This window comes from Mirounga angustirostris, unplaced genomic scaffold (genome assembly GCF_029215605.1).
Source record: "Mirounga angustirostris isolate CCGP_5_RB_7025 unplaced genomic scaffold, mMirAng1.0.hap1 SCAF_8, whole genome shotgun sequence".
NCBI lineage: Eukaryota > Metazoa > Chordata > Mammalia > Carnivora > Phocidae > Mirounga > Mirounga angustirostris.
The window spans coordinates 143,696,214-143,723,355 of record NW_026991716.1 but is presented as its reverse complement, the minus strand read 5'-3'; the positions used below and the strand labels follow the sequence as shown (position 1 = coordinate 143,723,355).

Below are 27,142 nucleotides of genomic sequence, written 5' to 3'. Positions count from 1 at the left end.
ATAGACAGGTGAACCTGCCTGATGCAGAGATGGGTAATATGTGGGTTGGTGGTCCAGCTGGAAAGGAAAACTCTGAGTCAAATCACCTGAAATACCAGGTAAATCAATGGCCCTGGTGGGCTTCTAGAGACGTGGGCTTTTTCTGACACAGCAGTGAACTGTGGCCAATCGGGAGGCAGCAGAACAACATGGTCACAACCCTGGGCACTGGATGGAATCTGGGCTGGGAGGACCCTGCTCCTGCCATTTCCTGGCCTGTGACCTTGAGCAAATTACCGAACCTCTCTGGGCCTCCTCCTCTTCATCCATAACATAAAGCTTAAAATTGTACCTACTTCAGTTCATTGCTGCGTGTTTCACCGTGATAACATGGGTGAGTGCGTGGTGGTGCTGGACACCAGACAAACATGCAGCAAACCTTAGTGGCTATTACTGCTGAGACGTTTCTAGGTCTAAAGTCAGGTCTCAGAAGGGAAGACAACAGAGCATCCTAGAACTGATGATCGACACAAAAGGGAAGCACTATGTTGGGAGCGAAAGGAGTTCTGTTGAAATCACATGGAGATTAACAATGACAACTGCAAATGGATCCGGCACCCACGGTGCCCCAGGTGTGGTGGGAAGGACTTTACCTGTAGAACCTCCGACACTCATCGTGACCCTGCAAGGAGGTGCTCTCATCATTTCTCACTCAACAGGCTGGTACACAGATGTTCCTTTGCCTCCCCCAAATTACACTGCTGCTAAGTGGAGAAACCAGAGTTAGAATGAAAATGTATTTGACTCCAGAGCTCAAACCACACTAAACAGAACCAAGATAAGTGAGGCTCAACAGTGGGTCAGGACCCAGATGAGTGAAGGTCAACAGTGGATCAGGACCCAGGTGAGTGAGGCTCAACAGTGGGTCAGGACCCAAGTGAGTGAGACTCAACAGTGGGTCAGGACCCAGATGAGTCAAGGTCAACAGTAGGTCAGGACCCAGATGAGTGAGGATCAACAGTGGGTCAGGACCCAGGGGAGTGAGGCTCAACAGTGGGTCAGGACCCAGGTGAGTCAAGGTCAACAGTGGGTCAGGACCCAGATGAGTGAAGGTCAACAGTGGGTCAGGACCCAGGTGAGTGAGGCTCAACAGTCGGTCAGGACCCAGATGAGTGAGACTCAACAGTGGGTCAGGACCCAGATGAGTCAAGGTCAACAGTAGGTCAGGACCCAGATGAGTCAGGGTCAACAATGGGTCAGGACCCAGATGAGTCAAGGTCAACAGTGGGTCAGGACCCAGGTGAGTCAAGGTCAACAGTGGATCAGGACCCAGATGAGTCAGGGTCAACAATGGGTCAGGACCCAGATGAGTCAAGGTCAACAGTGGGTCAGGACCCAGGTGAGTCAAGGTCAACAGTGGGTCAGGACCCAGATGAGTCAGGGTCAACAGTGGGTCAGGACCCAAGTGAGTCAGGGTCAAGGATGGGCCAGGACCCAGGTGAGTCACGGTCGAGAATGGGCCAGAACCAAGGTCAAGCATGGTCCACAATGGGAAGGGATGACTGGATTCATTTAATATCTCATGATCTTGACTTTCTGGTGGAATCTATGCATCTTGACCAGCCATCAATTTTATTTTGTTCTCAGGGCCAACGGAGGCCCGCAGGTCTAGATCCTAATCCAGGTCGTGTAGGAGGGAGGGGAAGGCTCCTCAGCAGAAAATAAAATTTGACAAAATAAGAGGACGATCGAAAATGGTCAACCGTGAGGGAGATAACTGGGCCACCAGAGCGTCCTCTGTGATGTCAGGGACCAGATCTGAGTGCCCGTGCATGAAATGGAGCCCCGTGCAGGAGAGGCTCAGTAAGTGTCCTTCCTCCAGAAGAGGAGCACTTCCCCACGAGGCAAACTCAAACTAGAGAAGCCTTTGGTTTGCATCATTATTTTAACTGTATAAAGACAAGACGTCCTGGTGTGATGAAGCCCCTCAGGCTCCGTGGCCAGTAGCCACGGACGCGCACCTGTGCCCACCCAGACATTCAGGACATGGTCGTTCCAGCGAAAGGCCAGATGATGTGAAGTGAAACACAGTTTCCCCTTTTTAGGGCAAAACAAAACTGCCAGGGTTTTTTCCCTCCCCGCCGATCCTCTTTCCCCAAACAAATTTTAGTTTGCTTTTGACTTTATCCCGATGCTGGTTCAGTACTTTTTCTTACTGAGAAAATGCAGAACTCACAGATCCTGTGACAGGAAAAAGCCCGTGTCTTTCACTTTGTGGGAAGGAGCATTCCCCAAAGCCCCGGCTCTCTGTGCTCTGCTACTTTAAAGTGGAGTCCGGCAGGATCGGCGACATGCCCCCCGCCAACTGCTCGGCGCCCAGCGTCGTGGTGGAGGCGTCTGTGGCCACGCTGCTCCTGCTGGAGGGCGGCCTGGGCCTTCTGGGCAACGCCGTGGCGCTGTGGACCTTCTTCTTCCGCCTGCAGGTGTGGAAACCCTACGCCGTCTACCTGCTCAACCTGGTCGTGGCCGACCTCCTGCTGACCTTCTGCCTGCCCTTCCACGCTGCCTTCTACCTGAGACACAAGACGTGGAGCTTTGGACACGCGTCCTGCCAAAGCCTGTTCTTCCTGCAGGTCCTCAGCCGCGGGGCGGGCGTCGCCTTCCTCACGGCCGTGGCTTTAGACCGGTACTTCCGGGTGGTCCACCCCCGGCTGAAGGTCAACCTCGCGTCCCCCCGGGCGGCCTGGGGGGTGTCGGGCTTCATGTGGCTGCTGCTGCTTGGCCTCACCCACCAGAGCCTGTTCGTCTCGGAGGCCGCGTGCCCGGGTCTGGAGCCTGCGGGAGAAGTCTCCTTCAGCATCATTTGGCAGGAAGCACTGTTCTTCCTGCAGTTTGTCCTTCCCTTTGGGCTCATCCTGTTCTGCAACGCCAGGATCCTCAGGACCCTCCAGAGGTGCCTCCGAGACCCGGACAAGCAGCCCAAGCTGCAGAGGGCCCGGGCGCTGGTGACGGTGGTCGTGGTCCTGTTCGCCGTGTGCTTTCTGCCCAGCTTCCTGGCCCGGATCTTGGTGGCCGCCTTCCGCAGGGTGGGCGGCTGCGGGTTCCTGGGAGCGATGGTGCACGTGTGCGACGTGACCAACGGCCTCACCTACCTGCAGAGTGTGCTGAACCCGGTCGTGTACTGCTTCTCCAGCCCCGCGTTCAGATACTCCTACCGCAAGGTCTTCAACACCCTCAGGGGCCGAGGGAGGGAAACCGAGGCCCCGGGGGACATCAAAGACTCCTACTCTTGAGGCCAGCCAGCCGCCGGGCCCCGGGGCGCAGGAAGGGCAGCGGTCTGAGCGCTAAGGACCACCGCTGAGGGTTGCGGGGCGAGGACACCCCGGGGCCGCGCCACAAGGATCGGGACCCCCACATCGGCACTGTGGCCGTGCTCTCACACACACCATCTTCTGGATTTCCGTCAGCTATTCTGCATGACCGGACAGAGCAGATTAGCAAGCCAGAGTCTCCTCTCCACCCGCGACAAGGCAGACTGAGCAGCTGACCTGGAAGCCGGCTACGGCTGCGCTCTCACGGAAGGTGTTCTCATGGGTCCGTCATGGGAGGATGAAGGCGGAGAGGGGCACCACTCTTGCTGCGTCTGCTCTTGGTGAGTCGTCTGCTTGCACTCTCCAGAGAGTCTGCTCTCTCCACCTGCCGCACACACTTGTGATGACTGGCCCCGGAGAGTGGCACGCGGCACTGCAAGGCCACGTTTGGGGGGCGTACCTTATTGAGTTCCATGCTCGGCTCCGGCTGGCACATAGTGTTTCCTGTTTATAACATTTTGCTTCATTTGCATGGATGGTACATGATGCCAAAGACAACACTGTTCCCTAGTTTATTATAAGAAACACGTTCCTACTAAATTTCTCAAAATTGCCACCAGAACTCCTCTCTCGAGTTTGAATGTCTAAATGCTTTTGAAACTCACTTTGCTTCCCTGCTCTGAGAAGTCACTGTAGTCAATGCCCCGGGAGGCCACACAGAGCCGGTGGGCCCACCTGAGCCCAGCCCCCAGCGCTCCTGCAACAGCCCCATGGTCTCATGTCATGCTCTTAAATTATGCCCACGTCTGGAGCTCACGATGGTGACAACAGAGTTTGGAGGTTGCCTACCTGACTGCCTTGTCTTGTTCTCTTCAAACCTGGTGCTGTGGCCCCCAAAAGGGACTCCCCAAAATGCGTAGAGGAGGCACAGGGTCTAGTTTGTGAGGAGGCCCACACCTGTGGCCTGGAGCTGCACCTGCCTTGTCCACACGGACAGACCACTGCTCTTCCCCGGGCCGCCCCATGATCTTGGTAAGATTCAGGGTGAAAAGTGGGGACCTTAGGCCAGAGGAAATGGCAATCCCACCTTCTGGATCGTTCGCCTACCAGGTAGGCTCCGTCTCGGACCCAAGTTTAAGATGTGAGTGTGTTCCTGTTCCTGTGCTCCGCCTAACACGGTTCCCAGAGGATGGCAAATGCGCTCAGCGATCCTGGGCCACGGTTAGCAGGTTTCATGTCCTCCAGAGTGAGTGGAATTTCAGGTGGCTGGTACGGAGCTGTGACCAGACAATAATGCGGGAGGTCCTAATAAAATTCTCTGCCCTGGACACAGTCTGCACTGCGCCTGTCTTCTTGCCGTGGGCTCACTGCACATGCCATTGTACACGATGCTGCTTTTAAAAAATCTAACATTTAACATAAATTCAATTAAACATAACATTTTCCACCTCATGATAAACTCTCCACAGTCTTTCTCTCCTTGATCCCTCAATAATCTGTCCAGATGTTTCTTAACCATTTCTCTGAGGCTGGACACCGAGATCTGCAGCCCTCCGCACAGGTAAATCGGGCTGTGAAGTCACACAGCCCCCCAACAGACCTCAGGCCTGGGAAGCCAGCCCACACCGGCCGCCCGAACAGGCTCCGGCCCAGCGCCAGGCTCTGCGGAACCTTCCCAGCACGGCTGTCTCCGGGCTCCTTGCTGGGTGAGCCAGCCTTGTCCAGGAGCTCAGCAGCCGGCCGCACTTCCCACCGATCCCTGCCCGTTAGCCTGGCGACCGGGGGTCTCATCCCAGCAGAGCCCCGGCCCTCCTCTCTGCTCCTGCCGCCCAGCAGGTGGGGGACCCAGGATCTCTCAGAACACCCTGATGCCTGGGCCAAGCCCGATGTTCTGGCTTGGTCGTCTGGGGGGTCCCAGGGCACCAGGGTTTTTAAGCCCCTCTTTAATCCTGTGAATGCGCCGCCAGAGCTCTCTGCCTGGGGTGAGTGGCCACGGTCAGGGCCCTTGGGTCAGCTTCCTGCTCTGTCGCTTCCTAGCTCTGTGACCCAGGACAAACCACGCAACTGCTCTGAACTTCCCTTGTCTGGTGAAATGGGGGTAACAAACCCTGACCTGTGGGGTTATCGCACGGTTTAGGGGAGATAATACATGAGATGTTGAGCACAGAGCCTCGCACAGCATCAGCACCTAGTAGATATTACTCTGCCATTCTCAGGCAGTCGGGCTTTTTCACCCACTTTGTTTCCATCCCCGAGCAGACTGTGCGCCCTTCGGGGGGACACAGCGGTTTACCCGTGCGCCCCCAACACAGGGCCGGGAGCGGGACAGGCAGTCAGTGAACTGGAGGTCACAACATTCTGCTGACTCAAAGGTTTGCTAGGGTTGTTCTTCCCAAGAAATACTTTCCAGATCTTCTATGAGCATTCTGTCGGCCTCGAGTTTCATTCTGCACGTCTGTGGAAAGGGACACCGTTTCTGTAGTTGGCAGGTCCCAGGTCCAGCGAACCCTCGCCTCTGAGGACGTTTCTCTGGCATCGTGTCCTGTCACTCCCATCACAGAAGCCCCGCGAGTTCTGCATCAGACAGTTGTCTTCTCTGACGACATACGGGGGAGGAAGGGGGCTCTTGTCCTTCTCCAAACTATTTTCTCTGAGTGAGGAAATGAGTCAGAAGGAAAGTGTGGGCAGGCAACAAAGGATGGGCCTCAGAACCACAGCTACTTTGCTGTCAATAGCAAGTTTTACTTTCTTTTCTCCTTTGACTTGCTTCTTACAATGCAGCAGGTGCACGGTCTCGTCTGCTATTCTTGCAAATCTCAGCATTGACTGGAAGGATAGCCAAGAGCCCGAATTTCAATCTGAGTGATGAGTTTCTTTCCCTATTCAGAGGAGACTGTCAGTGTTTTTAAATTCTGTTAATGTTGTCATTTTTTTTCCCCCAAAATCCAGTAGGTCCCTGATTCCTCCTTGGCTAAATCTAAGTCCTCCAAGTGCTGGGCATCGTACACAGAGCATTTGAATCTCTGTCTTACGACTTCCTACCCACCCTTTCTGGTCTAGCCCCTGAGACCAGCCCCTTCATAAAGCCCCCTGACAACACCCCCCAGCACCCCAACACACTCCCCTTGCCCTGCAGGCCGCCCTCTGGTGCTCACACCTGCTTTCCCCTCTGCGTCCCCTCCCTGAAGCTTGTATGTGTCCATGTATCTTTGTGTCCCCAGCAGGGTGCACGGGGCCTGGCACACAGCAGACGGGGACTACATTTGTGGGATCAATAACAAATACATGAACAAATTAATCTGATTTAAAGTTAACCAATTAACTTTATTAATCACATAATAGATTTTTTAAAAATATACTTTGAAATTCTAGATCCAGAGGCAAAGTTAAAGTATCTTTTTTTCCCCTAATTTTATTTTATTTTATTATGTTATGTTAGTCACCATACATTACATCATTAGTTTTTGATGGAGTGTTCCACGATTCATTGTTTTCGTATAACACCCAGTGCTCCAGTCAATACGTGCCCTCCTTAATACCCATCACCAGGCTAACCCATCCCCACACCCCCCTCCCCTCTAGAACCCTCAGTTTGTTCCTCAGAGTCCATAGTCTCTCACAGTTCGTCTCCCCCTCCGATTTCTCCCCCTTCATTTTTCCCTTCCTTCTCCTAATGTCCTCCATGCTATTCCTTATTATCATATTATCATATTTTCCTAGGACGACAAGAATACAAATGAAAATATGATAATCTTTCATATTTATTGGAGAAAGCTTTTCCTCTATATTTTCACAGTCTCTTCTGCCACTAATCAAGTCAACAATTTCGATTTATTTAGGGGTCAAGATAATGAACCGACTGCGTATCTGCCTGTGGGCTGGGTCGGGGCCATGAAGTGCGTCAGCGACTCTCAGAGGCTTCCAGAACACACCGCTAGTGTTCATGGACCCCCCAAGCACCGCCATCCTTGGAATGTCTCCCTTCTTACATTGTGGCAAAATACACATCATGTAAGGTTTGCCATCTTAACCGTCTCTCCTGCACAGTCCAACAGCAGGAAGTATCTTCCCACTGTGGTGCCTCCATCACCACCGTCCATCTAGAACTTTCCATCTTCCCCAGCTGAAGCTCTGACCTGTCCAGCGCTGAGCCCCACCCCTGCCCCAGCCCTGCCACGCACCTGGCTCTTTCTGTCTCTGGGGATGGGACAGCCGCAGGGACCTCGTGCGAGTGGGTTGTGCGGCGTCTGTCTTTCTGTAACTGGCTTATCGCCCCCCTCCCCCGCACCCGTCCCCTGCCCGTGGGGCGTCCATCTCCTGCCCTCCCAGCCCGGGCCCCAGCGATGCCCTTCTCCCAGAGGCTGCCCCCCTCCTGGACAACCCCGTCCGCTCCCTCCCCTCCTTCATACAGGTGGTGTGAGGGTGTAGACGGTCTACACTCCACACAGAGTGTCCTGTGCTTCTGTAACACACCGCGGCCCCAAATAGTAGATGCACCAATGGAGTCTCAATAATAAGTCATTTTCATTTGCAAAACCTGTGGGGTAAGCAAGGAAAGTACTATTTCCCCATTTGCAGGTGAGCAAACTGGCGATCTGCGGGGTCAGGGGTATGGTGGGGCCGCAGGTCACCGGTGGGCAAGACCGTGACGCGGGCCTGGGCCGAGCCGGTCGGGGTCTCTCCGGGACGCTCTCGGCCTTATGCCTTTCTCTTGGGCTTTCACTGCTTACTTATAATTTGATTTTCCTCCTATCTGGTGGCATCCCAGTAACTGGCCATCTAGGAGAAAAGATGTGGCGTTTGCTAAGCACCGCGGGGTTCGTGGCAGGCTCGCCAATTCCAGAACATTCCACAGCTGAGTCACCAGCGCAGCACCGCTGTGCCCCCTCGTGTCCCCTTGCGATCTGGTGTCGGTCCCTGAGAATTGCGGTCCCCTACCATTCGCGGGTACCCCCCTGCAGGCAGGGCCCAGAGGCACGAAGGCACACACAGAATTCCCTGCAGGTGCGCGGAGCAAGTAGACACTGTGGTCCTGGGCCCACAGGAGCCCCGCACACCCACTCGTCGTGGAAAAGCTTCGTGGGCACCCCGTGGGGACTCGTGGAGACATCCACAATGAAAGCTTTTGGTAAAGGTTCCCGAAGGCCGGCCAGATCCAGGCACCCGGAAGAAACTCAGGGAGAGGCTCTGAGGGCTGAGCTGTGGTAACTAGAGGACGTCGGGAGGCAAGCCCTGGGCTCCCTGCTCACGCCTCCTGGGAACCCAGGAGACTGTCCTCCCGTCTGGGGGCTGTTAGCGACGGTGCCCGTGTCCTCAGAAATCCAGGGCTTCCCGTGACGGAGCCGGCAGCATGTCTCCAGGAGGCGAACTGAGAATATTAAGTGAAAGGAAAACTTACAAATGCCAGAGACATTAACCAAAAACTGCTGCACGGCTCCCCTTTTATGTTTTTATTCCCAAAGTACACCGTAACATGGAACAGTTTTCCCTGTTCCAGTTGCGGATGGCAACAGGAATACTTGGCCCAAACGATAGTCTTACTAAGTTAAACTGACTGAATACAGCACAGGAGGACCTGGGGAAAGAGGCTGGGTTCACAGTGTCATGAGCGCCACGGTTACAAATTTCCTTCCTTCCTTCTGTCTGTCTGTCTGTCCTTCCTCCCCTCCCGCACCCCGGGTGCTCTGGCTTCTCTCCCACCAGCTGGGGAGACCGATGGGCGGCATTTCCGAGCCCAGGAGCGCTCCCGGCCCCAGACTGTGGCCCCAGAGAACACCCGGGAATCTTCCCTCCGTCAGTCCATCGGTCCGTCAGTCCGTCAGTCCGCCCGGGGAAGGAGCGCAGAATGCTTTCTGCACTTTCACTCACAAAGGACGGTTGGCCTGATGAGCCACCTTGAATCCGGGGCACTGAGCCGTGAGGTCCCCACCACCATCCCCACTTGGCACCTGCAGCGGCTTCCGAGAACAAGCACGTGGGGGGCACTGGGGGGCGGCGGACGGCCAGGGGGGCGGGGGCCCCACAGACAGGTTCGCGTGTGTGGCAGGCGGCCGTGTGCGGGAGAGGAAGGGCGAAGCAACAGACCCACACCTCGGGGGCCCTGCACAAGACACCCACAGAGCCAGCGGCAGGGGGCAGGGGGCCCGGGCGCGCCTGCTGCGCAGGGCTGCTCAACGACACTCTGTAACCCGCTGCCCGAAAGCTGCACTTCGGCCCACAGACAGATTCTGATTGGCTCACAAGGCTCACAATTGTCATACTATGTGCAGTTAAAAAAAAAAACAAAACCACATTTTTAAAAGTCTGGATTTCCAGCTCTTCTTGGAAACAGGAAGATTTACCAGCCCTGGACACCGATTCCCCATGCACTGGCAGGGGGCAGCCCTGCCCATGAGGGCGCTTACCCTGTGGCCCCTCTTCTACACTTTGCCGTGTTTCAGACACGTTTCCCAGTGTCCCTTCCTTGGTAAATGTGATGGGATGGTTGACTTTCCGTGTCCACTTGGCCACACCATGGTGGTCAGTGGTTCAGGAGATGCTAGTCTGGGTGTTGGGTGAAGGTGTTTAATGGATGTGGTTAACATCTACTGTCAGTTGTCTAGGAGCAAAGAAGATGGTCCTTACTAACGTGGTGAGCCTTGTCCAATCAGGTGAGGGTCTCAAGAGCCCCGACTCCAAAGGTGCCTCCAGACTGGGGCTGGAAACCCTGCCTCACACAGCAGCCTGCCACCTGACAGCCACACACGAGCCACATCCTTGAAGTAAATCCCTGTATCTGCTGGGCATCCCCTGCAGGCTGTTTCTCTGCAGCCCTGAGGGCAGAAGGAAGACGGACTCTTGGCCCTGCTGCCCTGCTTCCACGGAGCAGAGCCGCCATCTCAGGGACACCTGTCAGTGCAGTTTCGGGTTCACTCTGTCCCCTCGTTCCAGCTGCGGTCACCTCCAGCTCCCCCCTGACGTCAGTATTCCTGTACCTGCTTGAGGACAGTCCCAAGTCCCCAAGGCTCGTCATTTGGTTTCTGTTCGTCATCCGGCCAGTGGTCCTCATGCCCCGGTCACAGTGCACTGGGTCAGGCCACAGCTCGTCCAACAATGCTGAACACGGAAATTCAGCACAGATGCAGGTTTGTTTTCGACCTCTGGGCCAAAGCTCACACTGCTCTATGATCAACACATTTGTATGACGCTTTTTAGATTTGGCCAGAGAAAAAAGAGCCAAGCCTCCCCACAAACCTACCCGCATTTCACACCTGCATGAAGTAGAATCACCAATTCTGGGCTAAGTGCTTTTTTCAGTTAAAACACACCAAAGGCATATTTAATAATTAGAAATATTTCTAAACTTAAAAAACACAGGCAAAAGAAACCATCTCTGAGCCTGAGCAGGAAGCTGGGGTGCAAACACAGTGCACATTCTAGAGAAAATAACTACGTTTCTGGGAAGCGATTCCTCGAGGCCACCAAGAGCGTGGCTCAGGTGGAGGATGTGAGATGTGGGGCTCTGGTTTTCAGCTTGCACGTTGCTCTCAGGTGGAGGAAACTCCCCAACCCTTTCATGAATCATTGTTCTCACTTTTACAAGAACTCGGGTGCAATCACACTCCTGAGGTTGAAGACTCCAGTCACTTGCATAATTAGACACCTGTTAGAATAATTAATAATCCTGGAACACTCCTGTGATTATATTATTTTACCCACAAGCAATCAGAGCTTTTATTTTATTCTAAAACATGGCGTTTCTTTGACTTCAAACACCAGCATAAGACAATTTAAGAGCTAGCTGCCTAGAAAAATGTACTGTTTATTTCTTCTATTAATACAAAAGTAAACACTCGGAAAATAAAGGAAGGAAACTATAAAAATGGTGTAGTGCAATTCACTGGAAGCCATGGTAACTTAGTAATCACATTACTTGAAAATTAAATTCCCCACCTGACATTTAAGGGGTCGGGGGGGTGGAGGATGATTAAAACAAACAGGGTCATTAGCAGAGAGGGAAACAGAGTCTGCCATCCTCATACAACCAGGGCCCCAGATCCCATGCAGACTGCAGCTTAGCATCTCCTGGTGGGAAGAGGCTTCCCAGGCACTGAAGGTCCTGCCACCAGGGGATGCGCCCCTCCTGGTCCCACCCACCTCCCTCCAGATCCCTTGGAGAGCTGCGGACTGCCTTGGTAACCATGGTAACCGTCAACAGCTTGGCGAAGCCTGGGGTGCTGGAGCTGCCTGGTGAGTGGCTGGCCCCAGTGTCTCCTTCAGTTGGCAGATACGACCGATTCCTTAACACCCAAGGGTGGATGCACAGGGTATGGGCATTCCCAGGGAGGAGCAGGAGGCCACAGTCGTGACCTCCCAGTAGGATCCACATCAAACTTACAAGGCCTCGTTCTGAGTTTGCTTCTCTGTGAAATGTGTCATTCAAAACAGGTTTCCCATGTCTGTGCTCAGCTTATTATTAACCATGGCTTAAAACCCAGGGAGTCAGGAGTGTGCTCGACTCACGAGGGGCCGTGGCCAGGGACAGCCATGGGATCCAAGCTATGGGATACAGGGGAGAAGCTCTCAGACCACTAATCGACCTGCTGCAGACACCTTTGCCACGTTTGTGGAAGATGGCAGGGCTCTCTCTGCTGGCAACCCCCTCGGGGCACTGCGAACCAAGGTTGGTGGGGGAGGAGAACATGGAGGAGAGCCTGGGAGGAAGGTGGAGGCTGTGGGGTGGGATGCATCCTTTGCAGCAGGAGGACTGCCAGGCCCAGGTGATGCACGCCTTGGACGGGCTCAGCCCTGTAATAGGAACAATAAAAGGCAGGTTGGTTCCAACATAGTTAATGTCTAGTTCCCACTGGAGCGCCAGGGAGTGGACTGACCAGTGGGAATTCTGCTGGCTCCCAGGTCAGCCAGGAGGACGCGCACACTGATACCCAGTGTCACTGGCTAGAACAGTCACCTGGCTGAAGGCAGTGCAGTGAGTGGTGTCTATGGCACAGTGATAGATTACCTGTGGCCAGCCAAGAACTTCGATGTGAAGGGCCCAAGAGCTGATGACATAGCTACCAAGGTCATGCACGTGTCCGTAGTTGGGACCCCAGAGCCCCTGCTCCCAGATCCAGTGGTGGCCACTGCGTGACCTTCCCCACATGACTGAGGAACGGCTCTGTTAAGAGGCTCTTCCCAAAAGTGAGGCTAGGCTCCTGAGTGCCCCCCTCCTTGGCACTTTGACATGGGGTCTCCAGGGAGGACCCCCATACATCTCCCACCACACTGCACAGATCAGAAGCTGCAGTGAGATTCTCCATGCATGCTGACTCACCCAAATACCACTCTACTCCTCTGTTGTCCTAATAATTAGGGGGAAACAAACCAGGTATACCCAGAATTTAGAAAGCTAACAAAATGAGTGTTTAGTTTTAGAATTTTAGAATAAATTTCTTGTGAGTAGGAGATTATATCTCTTCTTTTAAAAAAAAAACACCTATCCTTAGTACTTTAGAATACCCTAAAAGTGTCCTAAAATATATAATTTAACGTATATATAGATAATATATTTTCTAAATCATTCATAAAACATATATACATTTGTAAATACATATGCATACACTATGACCAAAACAAACAAGGAGAAACCTGAAAACCAAAATATAGGTAGTCACGTGGCAAAAAAAAGAGAGCCAACCTACTATTACATGAATATTAAAGGCAATTTAAAAAATGAGTGGCAGCAACAGTGCAATCAGATTTAAACTTAGTAATTATTATAAGGATTTTCTACTGATTCTGGAGGATATAGTAGAAGATTCTATTCATATTGTATATTTGTTTTTTTCTGTAAAATAGATTTATTCATTACAAATAAACCTTCTCCCAGTAAAAATACAAAATCTGAGGGCACTTAGTTTATTTTTGTATCTCTCCATTCAGAAGGTGACATTAGGTTATCTAGAATCTCCTTTTTTATTATATGCCTCTCTCCTATTAGAACTGACATTTTAACTCATAGATTCTTCATTGTCCATTTTGTTACTTTTCCTTTTGTTTATTCCCTAAACCAGAAAGTATATCCCCCTGTTTTGTTAAAGCTTTACGTCCTCTCACATATCTCAGAGCTACTTTGTTACTTTGGGTGCAAGCAAGTGGGCGGGGGGGCGGCTTCCAGTGCGCGTGTGTCTTACAGAGTCAGGACCTTTCACCGGAGAACGTCCTTCAGTGTCCACCTTGTTTCCAACATCATCCATCAAAACACAAAACAAAACAATTATTCAGCAAGTGCTAATATGTGTCCACATATATACACAATATAAATCAAATACTGTATTATTATAGTGATATGTAAGATAGAGTACAAATAGAAAAGACACCACGCTGAAATCAGAAGCATCTCAGTGCCAACAGATAGAAGATCTGGGGGCAGTTCCTTTTTTTTCACTTCGTACATTTGGTTTTGGGCATAAACTTTAAAGCGCTTGCACCCCGCAGGCTCGCGGCCCCTGCCTGAAATCCCGGCGGACGTTCCCACAGCTGCAGGCGCCGCATGCGGCCACCAGGAGGCGGCAGCGCCCCGCCGAGGAGCGGGCCCCAGCCCTGCCATGGCCCTGGTGCCTTGTCTGCCGCAGGTGCACCTGCCCGCAGGCCCGGCTCAGGAAAAGGATGCCATGGCCCTGGTGCCTTTGTCTGCCGCAGGTGCACCTGCCCGCAGGCCCGGCTCAGGAAAAGGATCGCGAAGTGTCACGTTGAACTCAAGAACCCAGGTAATCTCTCAAAAGGAGGCAGAGGAATGAAAATTCCTCATTAAAACAGTAACGCTCTTTCCAAACCCGGTGCTCTGAAACTGTGGACTGAGCAGCGCGGATTCCCCGGGGGCTCCTCCTTGGGATGTGGTGGGGGAAGCTGCTGGGCTGGGCCTCCCGGCCGCCTCCATCACCCTCCGCTGGGGCCCCAGCTGAGACCCCGCCTCTCCCTGCGCTCAGACTCCTGCGTGGCTCCACCTGTTTCCTTAAGAGGCACGGCCTCTGTTCCTTCCTTTTTCAAGGGACCCACCCGGTCCACTTGTCCTTGCTCCCCCTGAAGGTCCTTTTCCTGGCATCCCTGCTCCCATCTCACATAGTGACAGAATTACTGTGTGTTCACTGTTTTTACAGGGACGTGGACACGCGGACAGCCAGTGGAGGACTTTAGGAGTTTTCCCCAGCTTTCTTCCGCCTGCTTGTAACCCTGTAGCTAAGCAAAGGCCAATAGGTTGGAAGAAGCCATTCCCACAACTTACAGGTTGTCCCGTTAAAGACCAGGCCACCTGACACCTGCTTTCCCCTTTTCCTCTTTCTGTTGGCTGGGACGGAAATGTGATGGAGGGAGCTAGCGCAGCTCTCTTGCACCAAGAAGACGGCCTGGAGTTGAGGACAATAGCATCGTACTGATCATCTTGGACTGTCTACCTGGAGTCAAAAGAGAAATCAACCAAGGGATTAGGAAGATACAGCTCTTGCCTCCAGCCATCTTATGGAATCCCCTCAATAAAACATCAGAAAAAGGATTATATTAGCAAATGCAACCAAGGAAAACATAAGAATGCAAGCTGGCAGTCGGCAGCCGAGTCACAGGTGTATGTCTGAATCCTGAAATGTGAAAGCCAGTCATAGCAGATCGTCCTGAGCTGGGCATGCTGCAGCCTCCGGGCTGTGAAATCTCTGATCACAAGACAGCATGCATGTCAGGGTACCTGTAGGGCCACGAGCCGAGTGTAGGCTAGTCATAGCAGTTGGACTTTGGGGGGCAGGACAACCCACTAGTCTAGCAGTAAACGTGGAACATCGTCGCTCTTCCTGGCGTCGTGAGGGAGGATCTGAGGTGCTCCCAGAACTGGGTCACCACAGCAAAGGCCACCTGACCTCAGCAGCAGGAGCGCCCTGCTTAAACACACGGGGGGCAGAATAGGGTCCCACGGCACTGCCGCCGCCACCTGCTACCACAGCTGCCCCCCACGCCGCATGCCCGGAGGAGGTGGGTTTGGGGAAATTTGCACCACACTCTGCTGCGGAGCCCGAGGCTGGGACCCAGGGTAGCAGACTGGCCTCTAGAATCGTGGCTCAGAGCCTTGCTCAGAGGACGTGTTGCCCCGGTGGGTGGGTGGGTGGGTGGGTGTTGGGCCTCAGTTACTGCACAGATTCAGTGGCAGGTGCAGTCTGAGCCCAGACGGCCGCTGTCTTTTCTCACCTTCATTCCGTGGGGATGCGCCTCTGAAAATCTGAGAAGCTGGGGTGGAAATGGACATTTGGAACACCCCTTATTAGAAAGGAGGAAACTACCTGGAAAAGAACTCTCAAGTATTGGAAATGAACTTTAATATGAAAAGTTGCTCCACCTGCAGAAAACATGGTTATGGGCTGGATTGTGTCCCCCAAATTCACATGCTTGTGTCCTGGCCTTCAGTTCCTCAGCCTGGGACTGTATTTGGAGAGGGGGCCTTTACCGAGAGGGAAGACCCAGTGAGGCACAGGCAGAAGGTGGATGTCTGCACACCCGGGAGAGAGGCCACACCTGCCCACACCTGCACACACCTGCACACACCTGCCCACACCTGGACCTCAGACTTCTAGCCTCCAGGACTGCGAGACAGTGAATGTCTATGGTGCAAGCTGCTGGGTCTGGGATATCTTGTTACGGCACCTTCCCAAATAACGCACTGGTATACTCTTAGCATAAACTCCGTAGTCATTTAGACCAGATTCTCTGTGCCTACACCTCCAGAGTCTCTGGAATTTGCACACATTCTCAAAAATCTTAAAGGGATTTGAAAATATTGTACTTTTCTGGCCTCATTTTAAAACTAGCTTATTTGTTCAGAAGCAAATAAGAATGCAGTCTGCAAGGTGATGCTTAAACACCTGTCATGTAGGTTTGTCATTTGCAAGGTGATACAGTGCCTGAATTTTCACCTTCGTTTGAGATTTACAAAGTATAGTAAAATCTCATTTATCTAGAAATAATTGGCCAACTACTTTGTAACAGGAACCAAGAGAAATTGTCTTCTGGTCAGCACAAATAGTTGTGATCATATGTAAACACACACGTGAGTATGTAATAAATGTAAGCATGTGTATACAAGCAATTTACTAATAACAAACTGGCAAGTCCTAAGTCACTGCCCCTAGGGAGACAGCTCTGACCAGAGCAGAGAGCTGGTTCCTCAACCATAGTAGAATGGTATTTGCAAAGGGGAAGAGGACGGTTAACGGCAGACACATGTAAGGTCCAGCCAGAGCCTGTCAGTGGGAGGAGATTTGGGGAACCCAATGAAAAAAAGATACCAGAACTATTAAAGAAGAATCCAGAGCCCCTTAATAAAGGGTCAAAATCCACGCGGTTCTGTGTCTCCAGAGGTCGTCGATGCATTGCTACACCAAACAGTACGGATGTGCCTGTTCTGATGCTCAAGGCAGCAAGAAACGATGATATTGAACAAAATAAAGTTATGTATTGTATTTCGGAAACACTTTTATTCAGTATGAAATTAAATGGGTTATTGCATAAAGAAGTAAGCTTCATTTATCTGAAAATTCAAATTATACAGAAGAGCTGATTTCCAGCTGTGCCACAATAAGCGAGCAGTTTCCGTGCCTGCTTAGAGACACAAACTTATCTCCACAGATTCTCTCAGCGCATCGGCGATCCTACAAGGAGCGTCTGAGTAACAGCCCCTGTGTTTTGAGTGCCGGAGTCCAACGCTCATAAGCTGGAAGGATGCGCAACCTCTGAACACCTCTGTCTCCGAGTCAGAACACGGATTCAGCTTTATTTTGCAAAGCCAAAACTATGTTTGAAACATACAGACTTTGAATCCTAAGCTATCACTTTGAATTTCATATAGAGACGCAGGTCAAGCTTACAAGAACAATAGAAAGTTTCAAGAACAGATTTCTCAGGATTATACATGTCGGTATCTTTGTAATTCACATCAGTACCTTCTAATACATTTTTGTAATGTGGTTTTATTTTTCTACTTGTGTTCATGTGTTTACAAAGCACTCTCAAAGCTTGAGTTCTAGGAACTTTCTAGAAGCTAGAAATTGGATTCCATGATCAACCTCAGACTTTGGGTAAAACCACCTTAAAGTCAGCAGCGGAAGAGAAGGACCCCAGCTCCTTGCCGACCCTCCTTGCCGACCCCTGGGCACAAGGGTCCTCTCTGTGCTGCTTCTGTTTCTGGACGTGGGACAAAAGCTCTTTCTGTGTTGTCTCGGGGAAGCTTCCTTGCGTTTTTTAAAAGAAGATAATTTAAACACCTTACGCTCTAAACTGCGCTATAACCCCACGTCCACTCCGATTTGTATAACACATAGTTACTAAGCCCCTCTGTGTGCTGAATGTATGCTGTTCCTATGCGGCTTCATGGAACTCTACCAGATTTGGGGAGAATTACCGACTACAGAGAACGTTTTCTTGGGGAAATAAAGCAAACATACACTTTCCGGATGGCCTGTTGCCACCTGATCTGCCTTATCCGTGGTGACAATCAACACCAGTGCGTATCCAGCCGCTGTCCATCTCCCCACGCCACTTTTCCAGCTTGGATGAAATGTTTCACCTTCTGCCTGAAATGAGCTGTGCGAGGGCTCTTAAGTGATTTTTTTCCATCTTGGTTTTCCAAACCCTGTGCGTTTTGCTGTGATCAGGAGAAACCGTGCTCTAGAGCTGCTTCACGAATATTCCTAAAAACATCCACGCTTGTGCACGGTTGGCTCGGATTCCGCATTCCCCGGGGCCTGCTCTGGGGAACGCCGGCTGTAGGGTACCCTGGGGGCTCGGGGCTGCAAGAGGACAGTGCTCCCGAGGGCACGTCCGCCGTCCCCGAGCCCCCGGGCACCGCCCGCTCCAGGCCAGTCACATGGTGAAGGACGACGCGTTCTCGTTGTCCACGGTCTCGCTGTTCTGCCTGGAGGTGAAGGTTTCCGAGTACAGCCTGGAGCAGGAGAAGCCCGGCGCCTTCTGCCTCCGTCGCACACACCACAGATCCTTCACGATCTTCAGAAAGTAGCTCCTAAACTTCTGCCCAATGAAGGCGTAGAGCACAGGGTTGAGACAGCAGTGCAGGAAGGCCAGGACCTCGGTGATGTTGGTGCTGTAGCCCAGCAGCTTCTGGCCATGGCAGGAGCGGTTCATCCTGCCCAGCTGCACGGCTGTCACCAGGAGCACCATGTTGTGGGGGATCTGGCAAGCCAGAAACACCAGCACCACCGCAATAATCACGCGGATGGCCTTGTGCCGCTTGGAGTTCTGAGCCTGCACTAGGGTTTTGACGATGAACATGTAGCAGAAGATCATAAACACCAGTGGGATGAAGAAGCCGAAGAAGAGCTGAAGCCCCAGCATCAGCAGCTTCCACTTGATGGGGTCGGAGCCCTCGTGGTAGCGGGGCTCGCACACATCGCTGCCCTGCACGCTGTACTTCTGGTTGAACACGAACGTCCAGCTGGAGATGAGCACCGACAGCACCCATACAACCAAGCAGATCATCCTGTGGTGCGCCAGGGTTCTGGACCGCAGCCGGAACGACTTGGTGGCCTGCACAATGGCGATGTAGCGGTCCATGCTGATGCAGGCCAGGAGCAGCATCCCACAGTTGAAGTTGACAGCGTAGATGCCCTTCATCAGCTTGCATACGGCATTGCTGAAAATCCACTCACCCGTGGCGTGGCTAACAGCCCAGAACGGGAGGGTGAGGACGAACAGGATGTCGGCAATGGCCATATTCAAGAGATAAACGTCTGTCATGGACTTGGTTTTCTTATAAAAAGCAAAGGTGGCCACCACCAAAATGTTGCCCAAAAGGCCAAAGACACATATCAGGGAGTAAGCCATGGGCACAAAGAGCCCAGAGAATTTTCTGACCTCTTGCAGGGAACACAGTAAGGTGTCATCATCAAATGAATAATCTGAACTATTACCCAACCCAAAATAGTCCTCACTGAAGCTGAAGACAGTGCTGAGATTCATTGCTTCCTGGAAAGTGAACAAAGGTAGAGTTAGTTGTAGTGCAATCTGCAGGTAGCCACAGCTGACCGAAATTACACTCCTAGCCGAAATAAAATAGATGCTCACGCCACTCATTGTGGTGCTTGTTCTTCGCAGAAATGGCAGGCCTGGTACAGAAGGGGATGGACGTTCAACCCCTCTGGTTCACCAGCAGAGGTAACGGGTGGGGAGTGGATCTAAGGAGGAAAGAAAGCAAATACACTGTGATTGAGACAAGTATTCTGGAGCCAAGAATTATGTTACTAGCATTCCATTTCACTTGGACACAAAGGGTGCACGGAGTGCTATTTTGCAGGAAAATATTCATTTAGAACAACGGTCTGCAGCCTCTTTCTGCAAAAGACCAGACAGTAAGTATTTTAGGTTCTGCAGGTCCTATAGTCTCTGTCCCAACGACTGGAATCTGCCCTGGCAGCTTCAGACCAACAGGAGACAACTTCACACATGAATGGGCTCAGCCAGACTTGGTTGCCATGGCTACAATTTGTCAATCCTTGATCTATGGTATAAAGAAGGAAGATACCAGCAAAACCACAGGTTCTGATCTGCACAGAAATCTTGGTGCAAAATGCATATTTAATGACACTCAACAGGGTTCCACTGAACAAAATCCACAGAACTGTAAGTGTGTCTAGAATACTTATGATTTATAGATAGCTTAGAGTATGATTCAGTTTTTTTCACCCAGCTGGGCATGTGAGAATCTCTTGTAGAATTTTTTAAAGTTTGAGCATGGGAGTCATTCTCGAGATATGCTGAATAAGGTTCTCTGGCTTGAAAGGCGGTAGGAACGTATATATATATTTCCTACAAGACACAGATATTGTCAGTGTGCACTAGAGTTAACAAGCACCAACCTGCTGGGGCAGACACATCATAATCGTCGGAAACCAGGCTGGGGGAAGAAAGGTCAAGGTTAGTGTGGTTCAGGATGGCTCGGTGGACAGGCCCCCTCGGTCCTTGGAGACCGGGCGTGGGGCAGGCAAAGGGATGGCAGAGAAGGCGAGCAGGTGGAAAGGAATAGCGAGTACTGAGCTGTGCAGCAGCAATGTGGCCGACCCCTCTGGTTCAAGGTGACTGTTACCAACCAAGCTCTACGGAGCAGGTGATGTGCTGGGAATGCCCAGGGGATGATGAATGGGGCCAGCTCAAGAAGTTCATCAGTCCTCACCTACACGGTCAATATTGATGCCCGACATTTTGGGGAGGAAGTCAGTATTACACAAAGCTCACCCTGAGGATTTTCTGAACATACTTCTCATATCACTTGATTCTCAATTGTGTTGATTACACAGTCACAGATCAGGTGGCCCCAACCCCATTTCCTCCCTAATGCCTGGAGCCATCACTTGGAGAGCGAGTCTTTGCTGCCTCTCAGCAATTGCTCTGGACATGACACTGGGGGCGGGAGCGGGGGTCACCTGTGCGCTTCTGCAGTGACCTGCAGCTGTGCATTCTCACTGAGGGCTTTAGGGCGTGCAGAAAAGCCACAACACAAAGCCTTGATGTTGCAAAAGCATATGAGGAGATAAAAATATCAAGCCGATTATCAAATGAAACATGTCAATCAAACAGGACTACAAGATTTACGGTTCTAGCCATGATGGATTCACAGAAACCAAATGTACTCTTCTGCATTAAACAACCAGAAAAACCTGTAAAATATGTTAACAGTTTTCAGACATTGGGCAACAGATGTCACAAGAGTAAAGTCCCTGACCAGAAGAGAACAGGTGAAGTGAGCTATGACCTGAGCTCTGGGAAGCCCCCAGCTTCCAAGGAAGCAGTTTCCAACTGCAGAGCATGCGGACAACCTGAACAGGGAATGGGGACCTCACTGAGGACACAGGGATCAGGGTTCTGGAAGGTCAGGGCAAGACGAGGTATGGGAGAGGAGGGAGCTACACACAGAGAAAGGAGAACTGCAGAGAGGCGTCCTTGAGAGGAAGCAATGCAAGAACATTTCGAGAAAGGAGAGGCAGAGAAATCCTCAGATCCCTTGCGGGCTAAAATAATTCTTTCCCACAGAAGGCGTAGCAGCACCTTCTAAGTCATAGGGCATGGGACAGCATCCTCAGAACAATACCGTTTGAGGAGTAATGCACCTAAAATAATCCTACTTTAAACACTACTCTGGACCTGCCACAACAAAGTTTGAAAGACAGTCTCAGATGACCCATCTGATTCCAATAACATAACTACATCCCAGAACAAAGCCCCAAATTGTTTAAAGGCACGCAACGAATTCTAGCCTTCAGCCATGTAAAATTCATGTCAGGCATCCAAACAAAAATGTCTAGACCATTGGAGGCTGAATGTTTGTATCTCCCCAAAATTCATATGCTGAAGCCTAATCTCCAAGGCGGTGGCATTTAGAGGTGGTGCCTCCTCTCATGAATGGGATTAGTGTTCTCATAAGAAGAGACACAGAGAGAGCTTGCTTCCTCTCTGCTCCACGCCTCCTGAGGACAAGAAGACTGAACCAGGGGGTCCTCACCAGACACTGGGTCTGCTGGCACCTGGACCTTGGACTTCCCAGCCTCCAGAACTGTGAGAAATAAATGTGTCCTGTTCAAGCTACCCTGTCTGTGGAAATCTGTTACAGCCTCTCACATTGACCATGACACAGACTTTTGAAGAAACAGGAAAATATGGCCCATAATGACATGAAGAAACAAGAATGACAGAGACAACTGAAAAACCTGCCCTGGTAATTACTATCAGTATGCTCCGGATACTCAAGAAAGTAGAGGTAAGCACCCATATGATGAAGAAAATGACAAAAAATATATAAAAGACCTAAATAAATGTTCTATAGATGAAATACAGAACACATAAAATGAAAAATACACTGATGAGGGTTAACATACACAAATCAATTGTGATTCTATGACCTAGCAATATCTGGAATATTTGGCAATTGAGACTGGAAAAAAAATTATAATAGCATCAAAAAACATGAAATAAAATACTTATGACTTCATCTTAAAAATCAATACAAGATTTCCATGTTGAAAACTATAAGACATTGCTGAAAGAAATTAAGATCTAAGTTAAAGGAGAAGTGTATCAGGTTCCAGATTAAACAATCCAATATTAAGATGTTGGTTCTCTCCAAACTGATCTACAGATACCACATAATCCAAATCAAAATGGTGGCAGGGTTTTGGAAGAAACTGACAGCCTGATCCTGAAATTTATATAGAAATCCAAGGGATTTAGAAGAGCCAGAACCATTTTGAAAAGAGGACAGAATTGTAAGAGTCATACTACCCGATTTCAAGACATACTATGAAGACACAGGAATCATGACAACATGGTATTGGTAAAGGGATAGATACAGAAATCAATGGACCAGAATAGAGTCCAGAAATAGACCCATACATCAATAGCCAACTGATTCTTAACAAGGGTGCTAAGGTAATTAAAGAGGGAAATAACAGTCTTTTCAATAAATGGTACTAGGACAACTTCATGCATAAGAGTTTGATCGTTTCTTTACCTCATGCTACAAACAAAAAAATAACTCAAAACGAATTATAGATCTAAATGTGAGAACCAAAACCATAAAACATCTGAGGACAACAGAAGAGAAAATCTTTGTGCCCTTGGGAATGGTAGAGATTCCTTATCTAAGTTGCAAAAGGCATGAACTGTAAAAAAATAAAAAAATAAAAAATAAATAAATAATTGATAAATTGTAACTGATCAGAATTTAAGGGGCTCCTGGGTGGCTCAGTCGGTGAAGCGTCTGCTTCAGCTCAGGTCCCGATCTCAGGGTCCTGGGATCAAGCCCCATGTTGGGCTCCCTGCTCAGCAAGGAGTCTGCTTCTCCCTCTGCCCCTCCCCACTGCTTGTGCTCATGCTCTCTCTATCTCTCTCTGACAAATAAAATCTTTTTAAAAAATTTGTACTTGATCAGAATTTAGAACTTCTGCTTTTTGAAAGACACTTCAGAAAAGTAAAAACAGGGGCGCCTGGGTGGCTCAGTTGGTTAAGCGGCTGCCTTCGGCTCAGGTCATGATCCCGGGGTCCTGGGGTCGAGCCCCGCATCGGGATCCCTGCTCGGCGGAGAGCCTGCTTCTCCTCCCTCTCCTTCTATCTGCCGCTCTGCCTACTTGTGCTCTCTCTCTATCTCTGTTAAATAAATAAATAAAAATCTTTAAAAAAAAAAGAAAAGTAAAGTAAAAACAGACCATGGAATGAGAAAAAATTTTTGTAAACTTGTATCTGATCATGAATTGTATCCAGAATATACAAAGAACTCTTACAATTCAACATCAAGAAGACACAACTTGATAAGAAACAGGCAAAAAATGTGAAGTGAGTTCACCAAAGGAAATACATGGGTGGCAATTATGCACAGAAAACTTTTTCAATGGATTAGTCATTAGAGAAATGCAAATTAAAAGTGCAATGAGATACCGTTTGTCACCCACTCGATTGTTGAAAGTCAGAGGTGGACAAGACAGGAGGCGCGGATGGAGACATGGGAGCTGGCCAGCGCTCGGCCCCAGCGGTGGGAATGTGAAGTCACACGGCCACTTTGAGAAGACCATGGGGCGATGTAATGTAATGTTAAACATGCACTTACCATGTGAACCAGCAACTGACTCTTACGTATTTAGCCGAGAGAAGTGAAAATGAAAGACTAGTACGTGAATGTTCACGGCAGGTTTATATGTAACAGTTCTGGATGGGAAAGAACCGAAGCTTCCATCAGCAGGTGAACAGACAAGTAAGTCGTACCATCTCCATATCACAGAACACTGCCCACCAACCAAAAGGAACAAAGTCCTGATGTCCGCTCCATGGGGGGGAATTGCAAAGGCATTTTGCCGGGTAAAGAATCCAGACATCTAGGACCAAGCATGGCATTATTCCATTTACGCGAACTTCTAGAAAAGGCAAAACAGGAGTGACGGAAATCAAGTCCGTGATTGTCATAGGTCAGGGATGAGAAGACATTGGCTGAAGGGGGCACAGAGACCTCTCCGGGGTGATGGAAATGTTCCCTATCAGGATTGTGTTGTTGATGTGCATTTGTCAACACCCATTGACTCAGATACTTCCAGTTGGTGACATTCACTGTATGTAAATTATACCGAGAGAGCGAATAAAATAACTGCACACAGGTCCATACAAACGTGCTGGTTAAGACAATAGGTGCCGTAGGTCAGAGTCCTCCCCAAGGACGGAGGGGTGTGTGCAGGTTCATGAGCAAGGCAGGACTTGAGGCAGCCCCTGAAGGAGGGAAAGCACAGACTGGGGGTCGTGGGGGACAGGTGAAGGGAAGAGGGGCAGACACAGCCGGGGGCCACAGGGCTGCTGGAGGGACTGAGGGGACGGACCGCATGGCAAGCTGAGGGGGCCGTATGGGCTCCCAGTGAGGTGGGGTCGGTGGGGTGGAGCACGACGACATTCGGGTCACACGGAGGCTCGTGGCTAATGAGGGAGCGGGCAGCAGAGCAGCTGTGAAAAGGGGACGTACCCGTGCGCTGTGGACACGGTGCCCAGCTGGAACCCCAGCTGGAACCCCAGCTGGAACCCTGCTTCAGAGAAATGGTTTCTTTAACCACACCATGACCTATAATGTCTTCTGAATTCAAATTCAATTCCGTTCAACAAAGGCTTATGAGCTCTCTGTTGAGGATGATGCTGGGGATACGAGGATGAGTCACAGGTCAGCTCCAGCTCCAAGCAGCCGTCGGGTAAACGGACGCAACCCTCACAGCAATCCTGCAAGGCCGAGAAAAACAAGTAGCCGGCTCTCGGCGAAGAGAAGGCCAGCGTCCAGAGGGCCTCCCTAGAGGGCGTCCACCCGAGGAGCTGGGTGGGAGGCCCCGCTGGGGACGGGGTGCTCAGGCCAGGCTGGGGGGCATGGGGTGTGTGCACCTGCTTCGTATGAACAATCTACAAATCTGGACAGCGGTGAATTCAGTGCTGTTGTGGTTAAGAATCAGTGTTCTCAATAAAAACACCTGTCATGTTTCCGTGGATGCCAGCCACTCAGCGTGATTGGAAGTGATTCAGCCTGCCCAGACCACCATCGTCACCACAAAAATCATGCGAATTATGTTGAGGAAATCGTATTGGTGACAGATTGGCATCTGGGCCACCACAACCCATAAGCAAGCCTATACATATTTGTGCAAGTAAATTACCTCAGATCTTGGGCAGCAAGTGTCACCTCTTTGGAGAAACGAGTTCTGGACTTCTTTGTTCCAAACATTGAGATGGTAAAGTCACGAAGACATTTTTGAAGACCTTTTCACTGAACGGGGGGGCGGGGGAGGGGGTGTACTGTCTTATCCACCGGGGTGGGGACATGTCCGTTCTTCGCTGAGCTGACAAACTCACAGTCGCGAAGTTTCTGGACACAGAGGCTTGCCCCACCTTGTTTTTAAAGCTCATTTCTCTCTCTCTCTCTCTCTCTCTCTCTCTCTAGCATATCCTTGTTATCACCACCATTCTTGCCAGGTCTTATTTTGAAGATCACATCTAAAGGCACCGGGCTCAACCAATTCTTAAAATGTAATTTGCTTATCTTTGAAATTCGAGTATTTCCTAAGTCACTGTCTCTCCCACAGCTGGGAATACGAACACTTCCCCAGAACCAGTTGGTATGAAGAGAATCTGTGGGACGAACTGTTCTGAATTGTCCTTGGGAGGAAGTTTCAAGGCTTCTGAGGGGAAATCATGATGACGTGATTAGAAACACTACTCTGTTCAACCTGGTTTTGCAGTGAGGAGCCTTCTTGCCTGGTACTCGGCTGCTTTGAGTAAAGAGCCAACTGTTGCTGGCTTAGGCACCCACTATCACCACCTGCCTGAGCCTCGGCCCCCTCGGGCCCCTGGGGTCTCACGTCTGGCCCACTGTGGCATGGCACTGAGTGAGACGCGGGGACCAGGAGGCCCAGATCCGGTGGCTGAGGCCCGTGGAGTCCCACCGGAGAACAGACTGTGTCTGCAGAGACAGAGAAGGTCAGCGCCTTGGTGCAGATGCCAGGCAGGACGCTGACGTGTGTTAGGAAGGGCTCCGGGGCAGCCCGGCATGGAAGCCCCAAGCGCTCAGTCGGGTGGGCCCACACTCCAAGCCTGCTTGTCGTGGTCACCAGCCTGCAGAGCAGGGAGGCATGGTAGACACTGCAAATCTGTAATTAAATCTGAAATCTGTAAGTCCTCAAGACATGGAAGTATGATCTAGGTGGTGGTTTATGAGCTGGGTGCCTGCCCAGTAGAAGACCCTTACTGGCACCATGCTGGGCTCTGTCCTCAGCCCTGTGCTACCCGCTATTTCTATGAATGTGAGGGCCAAAAATAGAGGAGGCAAGCTCATCAGGTCTGAAGATGACAAGACGCCTAAAACTAGAATTATTATATTGGATGACAGAATCAATGTGAAAAAACTCTGGACAGACTCAAACAATGGGTCAAATGTCATAGGGTAAAATTCAGTGGGGAAAATAGGGGGTTCTGTGCTTGGATTTGAAGAATCAGTTACACAGATAGAAAATGAAAGCTTAGCAGCAGGATCAAAGGTAAGAGTTTTATCTGATGGTAATTTCACTGAGAGATGATTGAATCTGTATGACAGGTACAGCATCTGCTAGCCAAGCGTCTAACGGAAGGTGACCTTCATCTACGTCATATTTTCCCTCTTCGATCACATACTGCTTGCACACTTCCTAACAGACACACTGGTCTGATAGATAGGGTCAGTGTGTGCGGCTAGCAGAAGCAGGGCCCCAGAGATCCCCATGCCCTAGTCCCCAGAACCTGGGGAAACGTGCCTTTCCATGCCAAAAAGGACGAAGCGTTTG

At 50.6% G+C, this 27,142-nt stretch overlaps 2 protein-coding genes across 2 annotated transcripts; one reads left to right on the top strand and one right to left on the bottom strand.

Annotated features, from left to right (window-relative positions):
- The first annotated feature begins 2,329 nt into the window (after positions 1-2,329).
- On the top strand, positions 2,330-4,610 carry GPR31 (G protein-coupled receptor 31). The gene has a single exon (XM_045866193.3). The coding sequence runs from the start codon at positions 2,331-2,333 to the stop codon at positions 3,270-3,272; it is 942 nt and encodes a 313-aa protein (XP_045722149.2). The 5' UTR covers position 2,330; the 3' UTR covers positions 3,273-4,610.
- Positions 4,611-18,144: 13,534 nt separating this feature from the next.
- On the bottom strand, positions 18,145-19,280 carry CCR6 (C-C motif chemokine receptor 6). The gene has a single exon (XM_045866192.1). It carries the CDS (start codon positions 19,278-19,280, stop codon positions 18,168-18,170), a length of 1,113 nt encoding a protein of 370 aa, XP_045722148.1. The 3' UTR covers positions 18,145-18,167.
- Between the last annotated feature and the right edge of the window lie 7,862 nt (positions 19,281-27,142).